The sequence below is a fragment of the Parus major genome, chromosome Z, assembly GCF_001522545.3.
Source record: "Parus major isolate Abel chromosome Z, Parus_major1.1, whole genome shotgun sequence".
Taxonomy (NCBI): domain Eukaryota; kingdom Metazoa; phylum Chordata; class Aves; order Passeriformes; family Paridae; genus Parus; species Parus major.
Genome location: NC_031799.1, coordinates 44,325,657 through 44,342,748, shown reverse-complemented (window position 1 = coordinate 44,342,748; position 17,092 = coordinate 44,325,657). Strand labels below are relative to the sequence as shown.

The window sequence follows — 17,092 nt, the reverse complement described above, 5'->3', positions numbered from 1 at the left end:
GTTAGCATTTTATTTACAATGAACAATATTTCTTTGAAAAACTATTCCCTCTCCCACCTCTGCAGTGGAGAGAGCATTCAGCTTACCTGAAAATAGAAGAAAGCTTGACCAAACCAGTAGTGCATGATAGTAATCTGTGCTGCATCAAATTTCAAAGGTATCCAAATATATTTTGTCATCATTGTCTGAATCAGCAGAGAAAACACCAAGACTGGTAAATTGTGAGGTCTAAATAGAAGAGCTGCTAGTAGCACCAATCCGCTATATACTTCCCATAATCCTGTGCTCTTCGTGGTGGAGTCTGCAGAAATAACCTGTGACTTTAGTAAATCTTTAGTGCCAGTGAAGACTATGCCAAGAACAAAGACATAAACAAAACGGGCTTCAGTAATCCCCCTAAAGAGAAAATAAAATTGAAAAAAATTAATAAATAAATAAACCAAAAAGATTAGTTACTTACTAATACCTACTTCAGAGCCTTTCAAGAGAGGTCAAGACCAACCAGTTCTGCCAAACAGATTAAATCCTAGGCTAGTCTTTTTCAAATCCCTAAGAAATTCCATTACCAAAAAAATTTGTTTTAAGTTGTAAGTGTAATTAGCACTTAGACTATCTTCAAACCACCTATAAATTCATTTGCCTCTTAATTTCCAGTGAAAGCCAGTTTCTGAAGGAAACACAGCATGTTGTCCAAAAATGCGAACCAGGACAAGGACCAGTAAGCTTAAAAACTGTGACCTGCTATTCTAGAAGTGCAAGGTCTGAGAAACTAAGGCTGAAAGGGACTACAGCAAGTCATCTGGTCCAACCTTCCTGCTCAAGGCTCAAGCAGGGTCATGCTAGAGTCATTGCACGGGACTGTGTCTAGACAGTTCTTTAATATCTCCTATGAAGGAGATTCAACAGCATCACCATGCAACCTATTTCAGTGTCTGGTCACAGTAAGTGCTTCCTCATCTTCAAGTGTAACTTTCTGTGCATCAATTTCTGCCCATTGTCTCTTGCCCTGTTGCTTGGCACCACCAAGAAGAGCCTGGATCCATCCTCTGACACTTTTCCTTCAGAGACTCTGCTGAGGCTGTCTCTCAGTCATTCTCTTCTCAAGGCTGAACAGGACCAGCTCCCTAAGCCTTTCTTCACAAAAGAGATGTTCCAGTACACTAACCACTTTCAGAGTCCACCTCTCAACTCACTCTTGAACCTCCCATGTGCCTGTTGTCCTGAGGAACCCAGAACTGGACACGGTATTTCAGATATGCTTCATCAGGGCTGAGTAGAGGGGCAGGATCACCTCCCTTGAACTGCAGGCAACGCTCTTCCTATTTTCCAGGATCCCACCAGCCTTTTTGGCCCCCAGGACACACTGCTAGCTCCTGGACAGCTTGTTGTCCACCAGGATATCCCAGGTCCTTCTCTGCAGAGCTGCTTTCCAGTAGGTCAGTCCCAGTCTGTTCTGAGGTCTGGGGTTGTTCCTTCCCAGGTGCAGGATCCTGTACTTGGTCTCTGCTAAATTTTGAACAGTTCTCTGCCCAATTCTCCAGCCTGTCGAGGTCATTCTGAAGGGCTGCCATTCAGCCAGGACCCAAGTGTCCACTCATCCAGTCCACACTTCTTGAGCTTGTTCATGAAGGCATTGTGAGAGACAGTGTTGAAATCCTTGCTGAAGTCGGGGTAAACAACATCCACTGTTCTCCCCTTGTTCATCCCTGTATTTGTTTCATTGCAGAAGGTAATTACAGGATGGTCAAGCGTGATTTACCTTTGTTATATCCATGCTGACTACACCTAATCACCTTCTTGTCATCCATGTGGATAGAGACGAACTCATTCCAGAATGAGGTGCTCTCCCACCACCTTTTCAGAGACGGAGGTGAGGCTGCCTTGCTGATAGTTTCCTCGATCTTCCTTCTTGCCCTTTTTAAAGACTGGGGTGGATGAAGACTGGAAAGACTGGAATTCTTCCAGTCCTCAGGCACCTCTCCTGATTGCCACAACCTTTCAAAGGTGATCATTAGAAGGCTCACTATGCCCATCAGCTCCCTCAGCACCTGTGGATGCTCTTCACCACGACCCATGAATTTGTGGATGTCAGATTTGCCTACATGTTCTCTAATCAAACCTCCTTGGGAAAGTCTTTTTTTCAACATTCTTTCTGCTGGATCAGAGATCCCTGGCTGGTCTTGTCAGTGAAGACCAGTACCAAGAAGACATTCAGTAATTCTGACTTCTCTGCATTCTGTTACAGGGGCCACTGCTAGTAAAGGCCCCACACTATTCCTAGTTTTCCTTTTGTTTTTCATGTATTTGAAAAAGTTCTTTTTGTTGTCTTTGACATCTTTGGCCAGATTTAGTTCCAGCAAAGCCTTGACTTCCTTGTCTCCTTTCTACCTAGTCTTCACAACCTCTGTATTCATTCCAAGTGGCCTGACCCTGGTCCTGCCTTCTGTGTATTTCCCACTTACACTTCACCAACAACAGGAGTTCCTTGTTCATCTACACAGGTTTCTTATCCTATTTCCCCAATTTCTTGCTCATCAGGATGTGTCCTTCTTAAGCCTGCCGGAAATAACCCTTGAATATCAGCCATCTCTCTTGGGCTTCTCTTCCCTGCATGCATGTTCCAATGGGATATTTCCAAGATTCCTAAAGAGGCTAACATTAGCTCTCTTGAAGAGACTCTTGAAGTCCATGATTGCTTGTTGTCCTCCTTCCTCTTTGCCCAACAGTGAACTCCACAATCTCATGGTCACTGATGCTGCCTCCTTCACATCTCCAACAAGGGCCTCCCCTGTTTGTTGTTATGATGCTGAGCAGCACACCATTCCTTGTGGGAACCTCTGCTGTGTCAGAACGTTGTCATCAATGCTTTCCAGGGACCTCCTGGACTGTTTGTGAAGTGTTGTGTCACTTCTCCAGCAGATGTCAGGGGAGCTGAAGTCCCCCACAAAAACCTGTGACTTAGAGGCTGTTCAGGCTGCCTGTAGAAGTCCTCATCCACTTTTTCCTGATCAGGTGGCTTGTAGCAAACACCCACAACAATGTCACCCCAGACAGCCTTTTTATCCTGACTCATAAGCTCTTGATTCTCTCATCACCCACCCCAGACAGAGCTCAATACATTCCAAGTGCTTCCTCACATAGAGGGAAGCTCCACCAATGCACCTTCCTGGTCTGTCTTTCCTAAGCAAAGTGTGGCCCTTCATGACAACATTCCAGCCATGTGAGGTACCCCACAATGTCTTTGAAACCTTATTTATGTCAAGACTGGCTATGTCCATATCCACCTTCAAATCTAGACTACAGCTCAATGACCCTGGTAAATCCTGAGCTAAGACTCCCTCCTTAAAGCAGGTGGACCCCATTTATTGCCAGCAGGCTCAGTGTCATATAAACTGATCTGTGATAAACCACTCAGAATTCTGCTGGTAACACCAGTTTTAAAGCCAGGTGTTCATCTGCCTGGTTTTCCTGTTTCTTCCCCATCTATCCTTAAAACAAGTAGGATAAAAAAGAATACTCCAGTGCTCCAGACCCCTTGATCAGCTGTCCCCAAGGCCCTGAGGTCCTTTTTGATCATCTGCACCCTTGTCCTTGGGGCTTGGTCATTTACCCACCTGCAAAACCAGCAGTGGGTAATCATCAGTGGGCTGGGAAGTTTCTTGATGATGTCCCTTATCCAGGTGCCAGAGAGCCAACACACCTCCCTATTGGATCGGATCCAGCTGGCATATCAGGCCCCCCATTCCTCTCAAGAGGGAGTCACCCATAACTACTACCCTCCTTTTTCGTAGCTGAGGAGGTTGTGCTGTGGGGGATAACTGCTCTGCCACAGGCAGCCTCATCAACCTGGATGGACCTTCACCCACATTCTCATTCCTCTGGTCCTCATTTCCTTGGTACACAGATTCCAGGGCCTCATATCTATTGCATACAGGCACCTAAGGAAGTGGGGCAGGTCAGGAGGGGTTTTCACCTGCTAGCTCAAGCAAAAACCCATTTTCACTGCCCTCGATCTCAAAGGTCCCTTCCTTCTGGCTGGTTGTGAGAGGGTAGGGGGCCCATGGCTTCTTGTGAAGTGGATGTCAGGTCTGTTGGTCTGAAACATTGCAGAGTGTGACTCCACCGATCAAATCTTTACTATCAGTCTTCTCTATACATGAGTAATGAGTGAACATTACTGTTCTAATGAGGAGACAATGGTCTCCTACAAAGTTACTATCATTCACTCAGAAGTGAGGATTCCTGAGTCATCTGGACTCAGCAGTTTATCAAGGATTAGACCAGGACTCTAAAAAGAGTAAAATTACAGTTATGTTTATGTAACACATGTAACTAACTGACCACAAAAAGACACCACTAGCCAAAATTTCTAAAAATAAGTTTTGTAAATAAATATTTATGGTTTTTTTCTTGGAAAGGTAACCTTCTTTTTCAGCCAATTACTGAAAAGTAAGCTTGAATTCAATCCTTCTTTTCAATACAGGAGAGAAAAAAGCAAGAAGAGAAACAATAAGCAAGAGCATTTATATATTCGATTTTCTTTTTGCATGTACATAACCAAGAAAAAAGGCGAAACCATAACACAACAGTAATGTGGTTTTCCTAAACCTGAATACAGTGCAGTGTTCTGTCATTTACCTTTCCATGGTTCAAAGTTATACCTAACAGCCTATGAAAAACGGCTTTACTGTTTTATTCTCTTTAATAGCAACCCTTTGTAAAAAACCTGTATTGCCCATTGGATTTTTCCTTTAGGGAAGAAAAAATAAAGTTCTCTAAACAGTAAAGTTTAGAGAATTCCTGTGTTTCTGGCTAATGCAGAAATTTGGTGCCCCTTTTCAGCATCTCTGGTAAGTCTGATATAATTATTACTGTTATTATTACTATAATTATGTAAAAAAATACATATTTACTTTAGATGTAAAACTTCAGAAAATACATTGAGGTACTTGCCTATTCAATAAATTGAGTGAAAACTGGAATTAACCAGTTGATGGAGATTTAAACTAGAAAAAGTGCTCCTCAGCAAATGCACTACTATTATTTTGTTTGTTTTAGTATACTATATACTCATCTTTTTCATAGCATAGACTACAATTTTTTTTAAAAATAACTCTGACGCAAAAAGAGTAAAGTGTATTCTTCATCTTAGAGAAGAATACACTATGCATGAAAAATGCAGTGGCTGCCTACAACTTTTTCTCATATTACACAAAATTACCTCTACCTTGCATCTGGATCTGGAGCTATCCCACAAATCATGAGTACACTAAAGATACCTCTAGACACATTTATGTTTGCATTTTAAACAGGATTTTATCATATAAATCACATCAACCATCCAATTAAGATAAGCAAGTATCACTGTGACAACATGTCACCTATCATCTGAAGGTGAGACAATCTACTAAGATTTGTCTACCATCTCTTTTGACATGCTGTACTGGGAGCCTTGCTGAAGATAATGTTCGATGAGTCAGTGACCATGCCTTTCTACTGGGCCTTGTACTTTTCTCCTGAGAGGCCCACATGTTAGCACATGGATAGCCAGGGACCATGCTGGAAGCCCTAAGCCAGCCTGGTAGGTAGGTATTGTGATAGAGACAATGTTCTGATCTGGCAGGCATAGACTCAAGCTCATTTTGGATTGTTTGCTGGTTTGTTTTTATGCAAAAGTAAAAGGCAGCATGGTATGTGAGGGAGGCAGATCTTCTCTTCAGATAGAAACCATGTGCCACATTGTGCTACGGGAATGTTCACTTGGGCTTTATATAAAGCTCTGGCATAATTTAAGTAAATCACAGTGTTCACTATTTATTTAATAATAGAAATAATACAAAAGGCTTTGTATTTTGTAATAATTGAGATTCATATGCTGACTATAGAACAAACAAGTTTCAAGTAAATGTTTGACTTCAATATTTAAGTACTGCACTTATTTCTCCAACCACATTTTATTTATGGCTCAGTTGCTGTATTTAATGTTCTGTCCCATGCTGCAAGGATAGTATTATTCTCCAAGGCTTTCTTTCACTGAAAAAAGACACAAAGCAAAACTAGACATCACACTCAAAAATCAGGCATGTTTCAAGCATAGAGCCAAATTCTGCATAAATAGAGATTAACATTATTTTCTCATGAAGCAGAACTAACACACAGTGTTAACACTGGTATGCAATTACAATGATCTTCAATATTTGGAGAGATGGAATGTATATAAATATATCCAGATACACATATAAACAAGTATTTCTTGTAAAATATGCCACGTTTGCAAACCTGATGTTCTTTATGTCCTAAGATCTTAGGCTGGAGGGCTTTTTCCATCTCTACACATCTCGTGGCCCCTAAGAAGCTCCAACATCATTTATATTGATAAAAAATTCAAAATGAGTGCAAGAGGAAGTTCTCCATCTAGAAGACAATGGTTTCAACAGCTTCTCTTCCATAATCTCCTACTTCTCATCAACTGTTCCCACTGACTCCCACAACCCTCTGACATTTAGAGAACTTGAGACTGCAGAGCCAGATATAAGAAAACTAAAGTCACTTAGCTACATGCCAGAAGTAGTCATTGGTGAAAGAGTTAACTGCCTTACAGTTACTGACTAGTTCTTTAACAAACTTAACATCAGACAAAAAAACCGTACTATGCAGTGCGCTGCACAGGTGAGACCTTGAGAAGAGCATGGTTCATCTTGAAAGCCCATGTTACAGAACATTCAACTGCAAAAGCAAGGTATGGAAAAGCAGCTCTCTGAACTACTAAGCACTTTTGAAACTAAGAAATAGCTAAATGAGCTTGGCTTATGAGCTGCTAGATGTGGCAAGTCCATCTGAAACAACAAGAGATGGTGCATTTAGAGTCTTTTATAAAAAATACAGATTATAACTAGGTTTTCCCCATATTAATTCTTATCTGACTGGCTTCTCACCTGTCACAGTCAAAATAAACTTCATGTGGCTTAAAATTAAGCATGCATCACAAAAATTCAGTGCTGGTCACCTCAAACTACAATTCTATTTGTAAGAACATAATTCCAACCTAGAACATCCAGTCCACCTCATCCCCTGACAGCCAAAGGGTTCAATACCTTGCTAGAAACAGTTACTTATCTGTTGATGAACTTACTTTGAAATATCTTTGCCACCATGTTGCCATGGAAATATGACATTTCCAATAGCTGCCCGGTAACTGTAGACTCCCAGGAGCCCGAGTGCCATAGCAATTTTTGAAACCAGGGAGCATCTTCTTTGAACCAGAAAGAAGATCATAAGAAGGGAGACTGCAGCCAAGAAGGAGAGTTCAGATTTATGTTCAGAGCTGGGAAAGAAAATGAAACAAAAAATCCCTTTTAAAACAGTAATTAGTGCTAAACACATTTGATAGAGCCTTAACTACAGCACTATATTAAATAAACTGTATTAATTATTGCAGCACCAAATTAATCAATGTAGTGGTATCTGTTATGAACTTTCCAAGAGGTATGGTAAAATATTCTAGTATTTTCAGAAAAGCAGTTTCATTAATGAGGTTTTCTATTCAAGCATGCACATTTGAAAGTGTAATTATTGTGTTCCACCATATGCTAGTTACTCTCTTAATTATATAAAAACTGAGCTGCGTATTGCATAATAGAAAAGGTTCTACTGCTTTTAAACTAGGGGTTTGTTATTTATACATTTTGAAAATTGTGTTTTCCTTATACTACAGCATTGTATTTCCTAGCACTACACAAAAGATTTTTGCACTACAAGATTAAAACTTTCTTTTGAAATAATTACATACAGTAACATATAATAACTATATTTGTTTAATTTGACATATTATCTACCCCACCACCTACCTATTACCTATCCAAAATGAGCATAGTTTAAAACACAGACACACAAACTCATTAGCACAATCTGATTCCCTTATGCAACTATAGCACCTTATATTGTGCCAATACATAGAAGAGGTAAGACATATAATTTGCATCACTGGCAGAGAAGATCACAGATACAGCTTCTTTGTTTGCTCCCCTGCATCCTAAATAGGTAACATTCATTGCAGAATCAAGGGCATTTTATTGAGCTGTGTTATATACACTGCCAATGTTATATACTTAAATCTTCAGCAGTACCAATCAGCACCAAAAAATGTAATGGGGTAAGGCAAAGATCTACACCCATCCCTTAACACAGCTTCAGAAAGTCTGCTGTAGTCCAAGAATTGCCAACCCATGCCTACTGAAAATATTCCCAGTATACCAAATAATATAAAACCACTAATTCTGTTAAATTTGCCTTCAGTTAAGAAGAGCATGTAGATTTTTAAAGCTAAGGGCTCCATCTTCTGTTTTCCACAACTCAAAATCCCATGATAAAAGATCACTAACTTCAGGAAAATAACAGTGTGACTGGGCTGTTACTTGCATTGAATTCAATGACACTTATGAAATTCCAGTTTTATCTCTGATTTAATAAAAATTATTGTACTTCAAACAGGTTTACTTTCCTATTCCCTGGTATATACTATATCAGGAGCTTGACCAATAGCTGTTCCAGCTGTTGTTGCGCTTGAGAAGTCATGAAGGAAAGTTGTAGAGCAGATAAATTGTCCCATTAGTCCTGCATACAGGACCCAGTCATGTAGTTCTTACACCTTAACAAGATTCCCAAGAGATGCACCGTTCTCTGAAAGCCAGTGGAGAAAAGTGAGAGGAATAAGATCTAGAACACTATGAGACAGAAAATGTAGTCCTGATGTTTATCCTCACAATTATTCTTCCTCTACACATGGAGAGAGCAGAAACAGTGGACTCCTGCAGCAACCTGTGAAGATAATGCAAGCACCACCTGCTTTATGATCAAAGCAAACAAACTAATTTAGTAACCACTAAACCTTTCAAATGAGCATTTATAGAAAATTTTAAGCATTCAAGTCATATTCTCCTTGTACTCATTGTATGAAAGCAAGACAAATCAGGGATAAATAACAGCACAACATCATCATCATCACCTTTGTCTCTTAATCTAAAAAACTCAACACACATTGAGTTTTTATTCTTGACTGCTAGCACAGGGACTAACGTACATCTCATGTCCAGGTTTTCTGGTAACAGTCTTCTGTGATCTCTGCTCAGAATTTTTTTTGAATCATACAAATCTTAGGTTTTGCTTTAAAAAAACTAGCCAAGTGTTTCACAGCATTTGCTGAAGAAACAATTAGATTTATAGCAAGCAAAGTCAGGTCAGCACAAATCACCTACAGTTTCAAGGGTTTCTAGCCAATATTCCTACAGTCAGGCAGTTAAAAGCATATGTAGTTATCACATATTTTGAAAGGAGATGGTAGTTGCCTAACACAGAATCCAATCATTTAGCAAAATTCTAAATGGTTTTGATAGTCCGCTCAGAAATACAAGCACAAACAAGCAACTCTGTTCTCAGCTGCCATGTCCTGGGTTTTGCACAAGCCACGAAATTGAAAGTGAAGAACCAATACCTTCCTGAGAGAAAATCTGATGAGAAGGGAAGGAAAAAAGGGCACTTTGGGTCTGTCTTCCTACTGTAACAGTTTGTGGTCTACACTCATACTTCTGTTAATAGAATGAAGGTTGAAGATATTTTCTTCCACTGCTCACCTCATTACTGCAAATATAAGTAGAGTGAAAGGAATTGTGAATGTGCATGATTAGTAACTTAAGTAGATAAGGTCTTTTTTAATTGTTTCTTACATTTTAGAACTGAATACATAGAAGTCACAAGGTGTGCTAGCTTTGAGAGGAAAGGCATTTGGGGTTGGTTAGGTACATTATTAAAAGAAAATATTACCTTCCCATGTTGATGCTTCTTGTCACTTCTCTTAAAGCTGACACTGCCGTGTAACAGCTCTGACACCTTTCAAGTATCAGCACTGACCAAGATTAACAGCCAAATAAAGCTAACTGAGTAACAACCAATCAAAAAGAAAACCTGACTTCCAGACAGATTTAGATTGCCTGTTTTCTTCCATTTCATCTACTGTCTGATTTTCTTTTGCTCTTTTTCCCGTCAAAGTATTTTTCAGGTTTCACAGTCTGTCTGCAAATAACAAAGAATGTTTTCCTTATTTTAGCACTGCTGAATGCATTCCTAGTAGCCAAATTCAACATGCTATAGGTAGATTGATTTTCTGTGTTTTGATACTTACATCAAACAGGAAAATCTGGACAACAGTCTCTCTGTTCTAAATGCTGAGCCCCTTAAGCACTGTGTAGTTAAGCAAAATACTACTCTGAGCATATGGACAGATAGCCGAAAGATCAATAAAGGGGAATGAAAAAAGAGGGCCATTTGTTCATTAGTTTATCTTAGGGACAAAATGGAAGGCTGGCTAGAAAATGCCTGCAACCTTGAGTAGCCCAAACTCAAACAAAAAGAGCACATATGATCTCATGATCTAAGACTCCAAATTATTATTAGTAAAAAACATGCTATTAAGACATAACTATGCCAATTAAACTAGTACTAAAAATAGAGTAACAGTTAACCTTTTAGACTACCAACACATTTATGAAGAAGTGTTTTATGCAACCCAATTTATCACCAACTTTTAACTCCTGCTATAAGGAAAACACATCATCTCAATCCTGATCAAATCACTAGGGAAACAGACATCTCTATGACCTTGATATCATGTGAAGGAGAAAGAACAAAGATGTTAAAATCCTCAACCAAAGAAAATGCAAGCATGCTGGCCAAATAGGAATTCCCAAACACTTTACAGACCACATGATGTGTAAAGATTTAGTTACATTATTGAATAACCTTCTTGAAGCTTGTTCAGTGAGCCGTAACAGTCATACATATCAACTACATCCCATCGTTCAAGTCCAAAAACTGTCATACTTCAAATATTACTAATCTTTTAACACTACATTGCAACTGTCAGCAAGGAGACAAACTGTAAATTCTCCTGTTAGGCTGAAAATTGCTCCATTGTTTTAAGTCAGGATGTAGCTCCACAGCAGCCTGAGCCAACCTGTGCCAAGGCTGGCAGGGTTCTGTCCTTTCACTTGCTACCAAAACACAGCAGTAGTTACACCAATGAAAGGGTGCAGGCAGAACTATGACAATGACAGTCCTAATCACACATCCTCTTAGTTTGCCATGCCACAAACACTCTGGACTGCTGAATCATCTTTTTAAGCCTCCCAAAGTACAAGGTAGGGAGTCATTGCTTATTTCTCAATTAGATTTGAAAAGCAAGTGAGTTTTTATAAGGAATGCTTGAGAATGGCAGAAAGAAAACACTGTTTGTCTGCAGCCCTTCAAAAGATGCAGATACTTCCACATTCTCTTCTCACAGTAATTTCAACAATAGCAGTGCTGACTTGTATTACGCTTCCCTTCCTGCATTCTTGTTACTAAGCCAGCCCATTTGCCTGTGAAGACTAATGGTAGATCAGAGTGAGAAGTGATCCAACTGAAAGCCAAGAGTTTTCCATGCCATCTTGAGTTATTTTTCCAGACATATCTATTCAGTGATTTAGTTCACCATACTGACACAGGAACAGGTAAAATACAGGGCCAGTGAGGTGAGGAGAAAGAGAGCAAGTTCCTTGCCTTGTATGGCAAAAGCTCCTACAGCACACTCTTTTGGCCAAAGATCAGCCATAGCCTAAATGCACAGATGTAGAATCTCTTCTCTTCTACTTTCTTCAAGACCAAAGCAAATAAACTCAGTATGAAGCCATAATTTTATAGGGATCAGAGGAAGAAATTCACCTGTAAAATTCTGACATTTTTATTTTGATATCTAGCTGCTTTACTTCAGCCTCACTGAAGGGGGAGGCAGACAGCTTTAAAAGGGTTGTGATGGCTTTATGAAGAAGAATACTTTATCAACCTGACAGTTTTTTGTGATGAGACACGCTCAGTAGAAGAGCACAAAGCAGGCATTATTTTTCATCTGTCCTATAACAAGGTTTTTAACACCAGCTCCCATAACATTCCTGTAGGCAATCTCATGTAGAGAAGTGGACAATCAGGTAGACTGAAAAGTACTCAAATGCTGGATTCACAGTTGCCATTAGTAGCACAAAGTCCACCTGGAGGGCAGCCATTATCTGTCAACCTCAGGACTTGGGCACTGGCCTCCACTAGGGCAAATGCTGTTTAAAGTCTTCACTAATGACCTGAGTGATGGGGCAGTGCTCCCTCAGCAAGTCTTCTCACAATACACAACTGGGAGAAATGGTTGATACAGTAGGTGGGTCTGCTGACACTCAAAGGCCCCTAGACATCCTGGAGAAATTGCCCACCAGGGATCTTATGAAATTCAATGAGGGCAAGAGGCAAGTCCTGCACCTTGGAAGAAACAGCTACACATACAGGAACAGCTACATATCAGGACAGACTGGGGGATGACCATCTTATCAGAGGTGACTCTGAGCACCTCAGTAGACCCTGAAAAATCAGCATGCAACTTGACCTTGTAGCAAAAGCAACCAACAGCAAGTGGAGCTGCATATGATAAACCTTATCAGAAGATGGAGGAAGGTTATTTCTTACCCTGTGTTCAACCATGGCTCCAGTTAGGGATTACCCAGTACAGATACAGACATATTCAAATTCATATGAATTCCAATTTACGGGGACAAAAACCAAACACAAAAATAGACTCCTCCCTCCCTTCTTCCCTCTCCTTCCTCAACAACAACAAAAGAGTATGCCAGAACAGGCGTAAAAAGTCTTGGGTTTACCCGAGTGGGCTGAAGTTCCTGACAGGCAACTAAGTGTTAGAACTGGGCATACAGGATTTCCCACTTCTGTTACACATTAGGAAGCACCTGCTTTTGTATCTGTAGTCTACACTCCACCTGTGTTATCCCCTTAAGACCCCCCACAGCCCAAGGCTACAAAAGGTTTTGTTGCTTTCCAGGCATACTTAGCACCATGAAATCAGAGATGGGAGTATACTAAAGCAAGACAGGATGTTTGAAAGTTAAGTCCATACATCCACACACAATTTTTAGAAGTCTGATAACATTTCCAAGAGTAAATAAACATCTCCAGGGACCACATCAGTAAGAGCATGTATCTGAAACAAACCAAATTTTTCAGCTGAAGGAGTTTGGTCCTTGTTTCATGGCTTTGGGGCACCAGCACACTCCAAAGAAAAGGACTGACAGTCTGAAGAAAAAGTCTGAATCAGGACATTATTGGGCAAATAAATCTTTTGCAGATGGTCAGGATTAATTGTAAAAATCCTTAGAGTCACAACAAATCACACCTCATCCTGCTCATATTGGCTTAGCTCATAATGAAGGAGTGACTTATCTATCATACGGACTTGATGTAGGAAATATGACATTTTTTCCTCATTTCCTCACCTCAAGAGCAGAAATGCATGGTGAAAACTCTGGTATAGAACAACCGCTATAATGCGATAAATTCCCTCATAACTCATGTCTTTCAGCACTCATGCCTGTCACTGCAATTAGCATTTCATCTGTGAGGCTGCCAATAAATAACAAGTCTCATTTGCTCATGTCATTTCTAATGAATGATGAATGACATTTCATCCGTGTGTTGTAAGATACTGGCAAGAAATCTATTTATCTTACACAGCAGAGCCTCTTCATCTGCTGTTTGCAAAACCTTGACTAGACAGCCAAAAAGTATTGCTTCTCCATCCACTAACTGAAGTACATGAGACAGTTCAAGTATCACAGAATAATAACAGTAGATCTTAAAAACACTGAAAGGTATTAGAAAAAGCAGAAGCCCTTCTCTGCTGTACTTTCAGTTATAAAAAATTCCCTTTTTTGTTTATCATATTACACTCAAAAAATTCCTCCAGCTTTTCACCCACACATTTTTGTGCGGTGATAGCATGTGATAGACAAGGAAGAATTCTATGTGTGGCATCTTCTCGTGTGACTTCATAAATTCTGGAATTATGCAGAACCTTCCTGCCTTAATTTCAAGAGTTTAATTCTATTAAGTGATTTTTAATTTCTCAAACCAGACACTGTTGAGTTACACATGGAAAATATTTACTTTTTGCTTCTGATAAACCTATCATGTATAATTGGCATTAATTAGATAAGTCATGGTGCAGGGCAAAGATTATAAACTATTGATAGTACATAAGGAATTACTCCTGCATGAAATAGCAATGAAAAATTCCTTATGCCACTTCACTGTTTATCTGCTTTGCATGTTTGCAGCACTTTCTGGTCAGAGACTGTACAGAAAAATACAAATTTCACCAAATGAAGCATACATTAATTTTTAAATAAGGCAGAAAGTGTGACAGTAAATCAGATACCCACCTTGTCAACCAGTGTCCAAAGTCTGGCCGATGAGCCCACTGGACACCTGTCTGATTCAAGGATCGAAGCAGCCGACAGCAAACAAGGATGATCCATGGAGTTGCTAAGCTTATCCACTTATCTGATCCTTTTATGAATTCAGATGAAGAGGTGGCCTTGCCCAGTTTTGAATTACTTAATGCTGGAATGTCTATATTCTTGCACTCGGAGACTTCCCCAATACTATCAAAATTTTGTTTCACACTGGTGCCAAGTTGAGGGTCACATTCTTTCAGAAGAAAATTATTTCTGCAAAGTTCTTGACACAGCACCAAACAAAGTGTATTGATAAGAAAATACCAGGTCTGATGTTCCTCTTCTATAAAACTGCTTGCCCCCAAACTCAAAACATGGCCAATAGTTCCAGCCAGAATCAGCACATCTATTTCTGACCAGCTAGAACTGGACACAGTAGGATTCTGTGGGGGGGGAAAAAAAAGCAGCGGTGAAAGAGTTTATAAAAATTTCACTTGTAAGTACTCATAGTGTGCTTACAGCAATTTACAGCAATGAAAACAAAACAAATAGCAGGACAACTTATTTCTATCTTAAGAAATATAAAAAATTTATAAAATAATCATTTCAGTGAAGCATACTCAGCACTATAACATAGTAATATTTTTTAAAGCTGCATTCTGTTTAAGGAATAAAACTCTATGAATAATCATCACAACTGTAGAGATTAAGATTCCCTACCACCCTGTAACAGAAGGTTCAAAGGAAGTTCATGCCCTGTTGCATATTTGCAAAAGTAAAAATAGAAATCCTGCAGAAATCTTGAGATATAGATAAGAGATAATTCTCTACTGGTTGAGATCTGTAATATCTTTACTCAATACAGTGATAACCTTCACTAATCAAGTTAACAAAGTTATTGCCTGATGGCACCCCTTCACCTTGCTTAGTTTGAAATGCATCTTTCATCATAAAATCTACTTTCAACCTTTAGCCATCTATTATTTACTTCAGAAACTATGCTTATCTAAAACCACAATATTTTTTGTCTAATGCCTTCATTAGCTCAATTTTCTGCTCTCAGCAGTTATTTGGAATTGCTTAAATACCTTCAACAACAGGACTAAAGAGAAAGTATAAGGGCATGAGGAAGTTGAGAGCCCCCGGTTCATTGTTGTTATCAGGTGAAGAACCATTTCAGCACACAGGGAAAGCCATAAAAAGACTGCAGAGGCACAACCATGATAAGTATGCACTAAGGAAGATCATAAAGATGGCCAAAACTCTTCAGCTGTTAGCTGACAGGCCAGCAAGCAATCACCGGCATAGCTCTGCAGGGTGTCAGTCTGGACTTCACAACAGATAAGGGGGAAGTGACCGTGCACGGGTGTTAGAGGTATCTGATAGCGCCTGTGGATCTGTACCAACTCATTAAGTAGAGCTTCTAGAAAGTCTCAAGGGTGGGGAAGATGGGGTGATGAGGAATATACTGGAAACATGGGCAAAGTAAGAGGAGAAAAAAGGAAGGATTCCATTACATATAAGCAGGAGCCAGCACACACATCTTTGACTGAGCCCTGTGCCTGGTCACTGTAGTCCATCCTGTCTCACTAAATTGTATCCTATCTTCTGTTCAACTCCACTCCCTGTCCCACCTGCGGGTGTTGCAAGATGCCACTGCAAGTAGTTGGGGACAAGCCTGCACATCAAAAACTTGAGACCAGAGAAAGTAAAAGCAAGCACCAGAGGACACTGGGACCAGCGGAAGCTTCCTAACAGACCTTAACAAATAGGATAACATACATGCTTGTGAAGAATTTTGGGAAAGACACTGTCAAAAATCATACATTACTATTTTACTTTATCTCATCTTGCACTATTACAGAATATCATGGAGTAACTATTAAATTATATTTTAAGACCTAATAAAAAAAATGTTTAAAAGCCAGATTGAAATTACTGCATGCCATTTTTACTTCAGAACAAAGATCTCTGAAACTGCTTTCACATTCATTTCTTTAACTCTGTATTTTAACCACATCATCCTCCTACATTTGACCTATGAACAAACTTACAAAAAAATCTTGAATATTCATAGGGATAAATTTCACAGAGAACCTACTAAATTAAAAAATGCACAGTGTACTACAATTCCTGCATGGTTTAAATCATGTTGAAAGAAAATCAAACCAAACTGACCTTTGAACAGTTAACAAGAGAGCAGGTATAAGGAATACAAGTATCTCTGAACATCTTAAATGCAAGCATCACTTGTATTTATGACTTACTGACAGCAGCATATGTATTTTTGTTCAATAAGCAAAACAATGTAACACAGAGAAAACAACAAACACATGATGCAAGAAGACAGTTAACATTATTAGGAATTTTGCTTAAGGGAAAAAACTTTTGCAAAATCAAAATTGAATGAGTTGTATGTGAAAGAATGCAGAAACTATAATTAAAATTATGACCTAGTCACATCTCTTTCCTTTCTTGTGTTGTTAAAGGCATTACATCAAAATCATTTCACTTTAAAAAACCCAACACCACAAACACACAAACAAAATCCCACAAAACCAAAAGTCCCCATTACAAGCAACAGTAATGGGCGGGGGGGGGCGGGAATACTAATAACCTGAAAAAATGTCCAGGTTCAGTCTACATTTACTAGCATTTGAAACTTCTTTGGTTTTCTAAAGACCACTCAGTTTGTTTAGTACTCTATTCTGAAAAGCAAATACCATAAGCTGGTATTTGGAACAAAAGGACAAGGTAGTCTCTCCAAAGAC

The 17,092-nt window shown here is 39.4% G+C and overlaps 1 protein-coding gene across 7 annotated transcripts in view; it reads right to left on the bottom strand.

Annotated features, from left to right (window-relative positions):
• The window catches only part of PIGG (phosphatidylinositol glycan anchor biosynthesis class G), an 87,064-nt gene that overhangs the window by 42,976 nt on the left and 26,996 nt on the right, over nucleotides 1-17,092 (bottom strand). For 3 of the 7 annotated variants that reach the window (XM_015653257.3, XM_033520304.1, XM_019005283.2), the window contains 3 exons: nucleotides 14,307-14,764; nucleotides 7,133-7,324; nucleotides 87-396 (listed from right to left, as the gene is read on the bottom strand). In XM_015653257.3, coding sequence (XP_015508743.1) covers nucleotides 87-396; nucleotides 7,133-7,324; nucleotides 14,307-14,764 — 960 coding nt within the window. Of the gene's footprint in view, nucleotides 1-86; nucleotides 397-4,513; nucleotides 6,034-7,132; nucleotides 7,325-7,352; nucleotides 8,818-9,828; nucleotides 10,069-14,306; nucleotides 14,765-17,092 lie in introns of those variants that run through there. The other 4 variants (XM_019005282.2, XM_033520301.1, XM_033520302.1 and 1 more) reach the window with 4 other exon arrangements.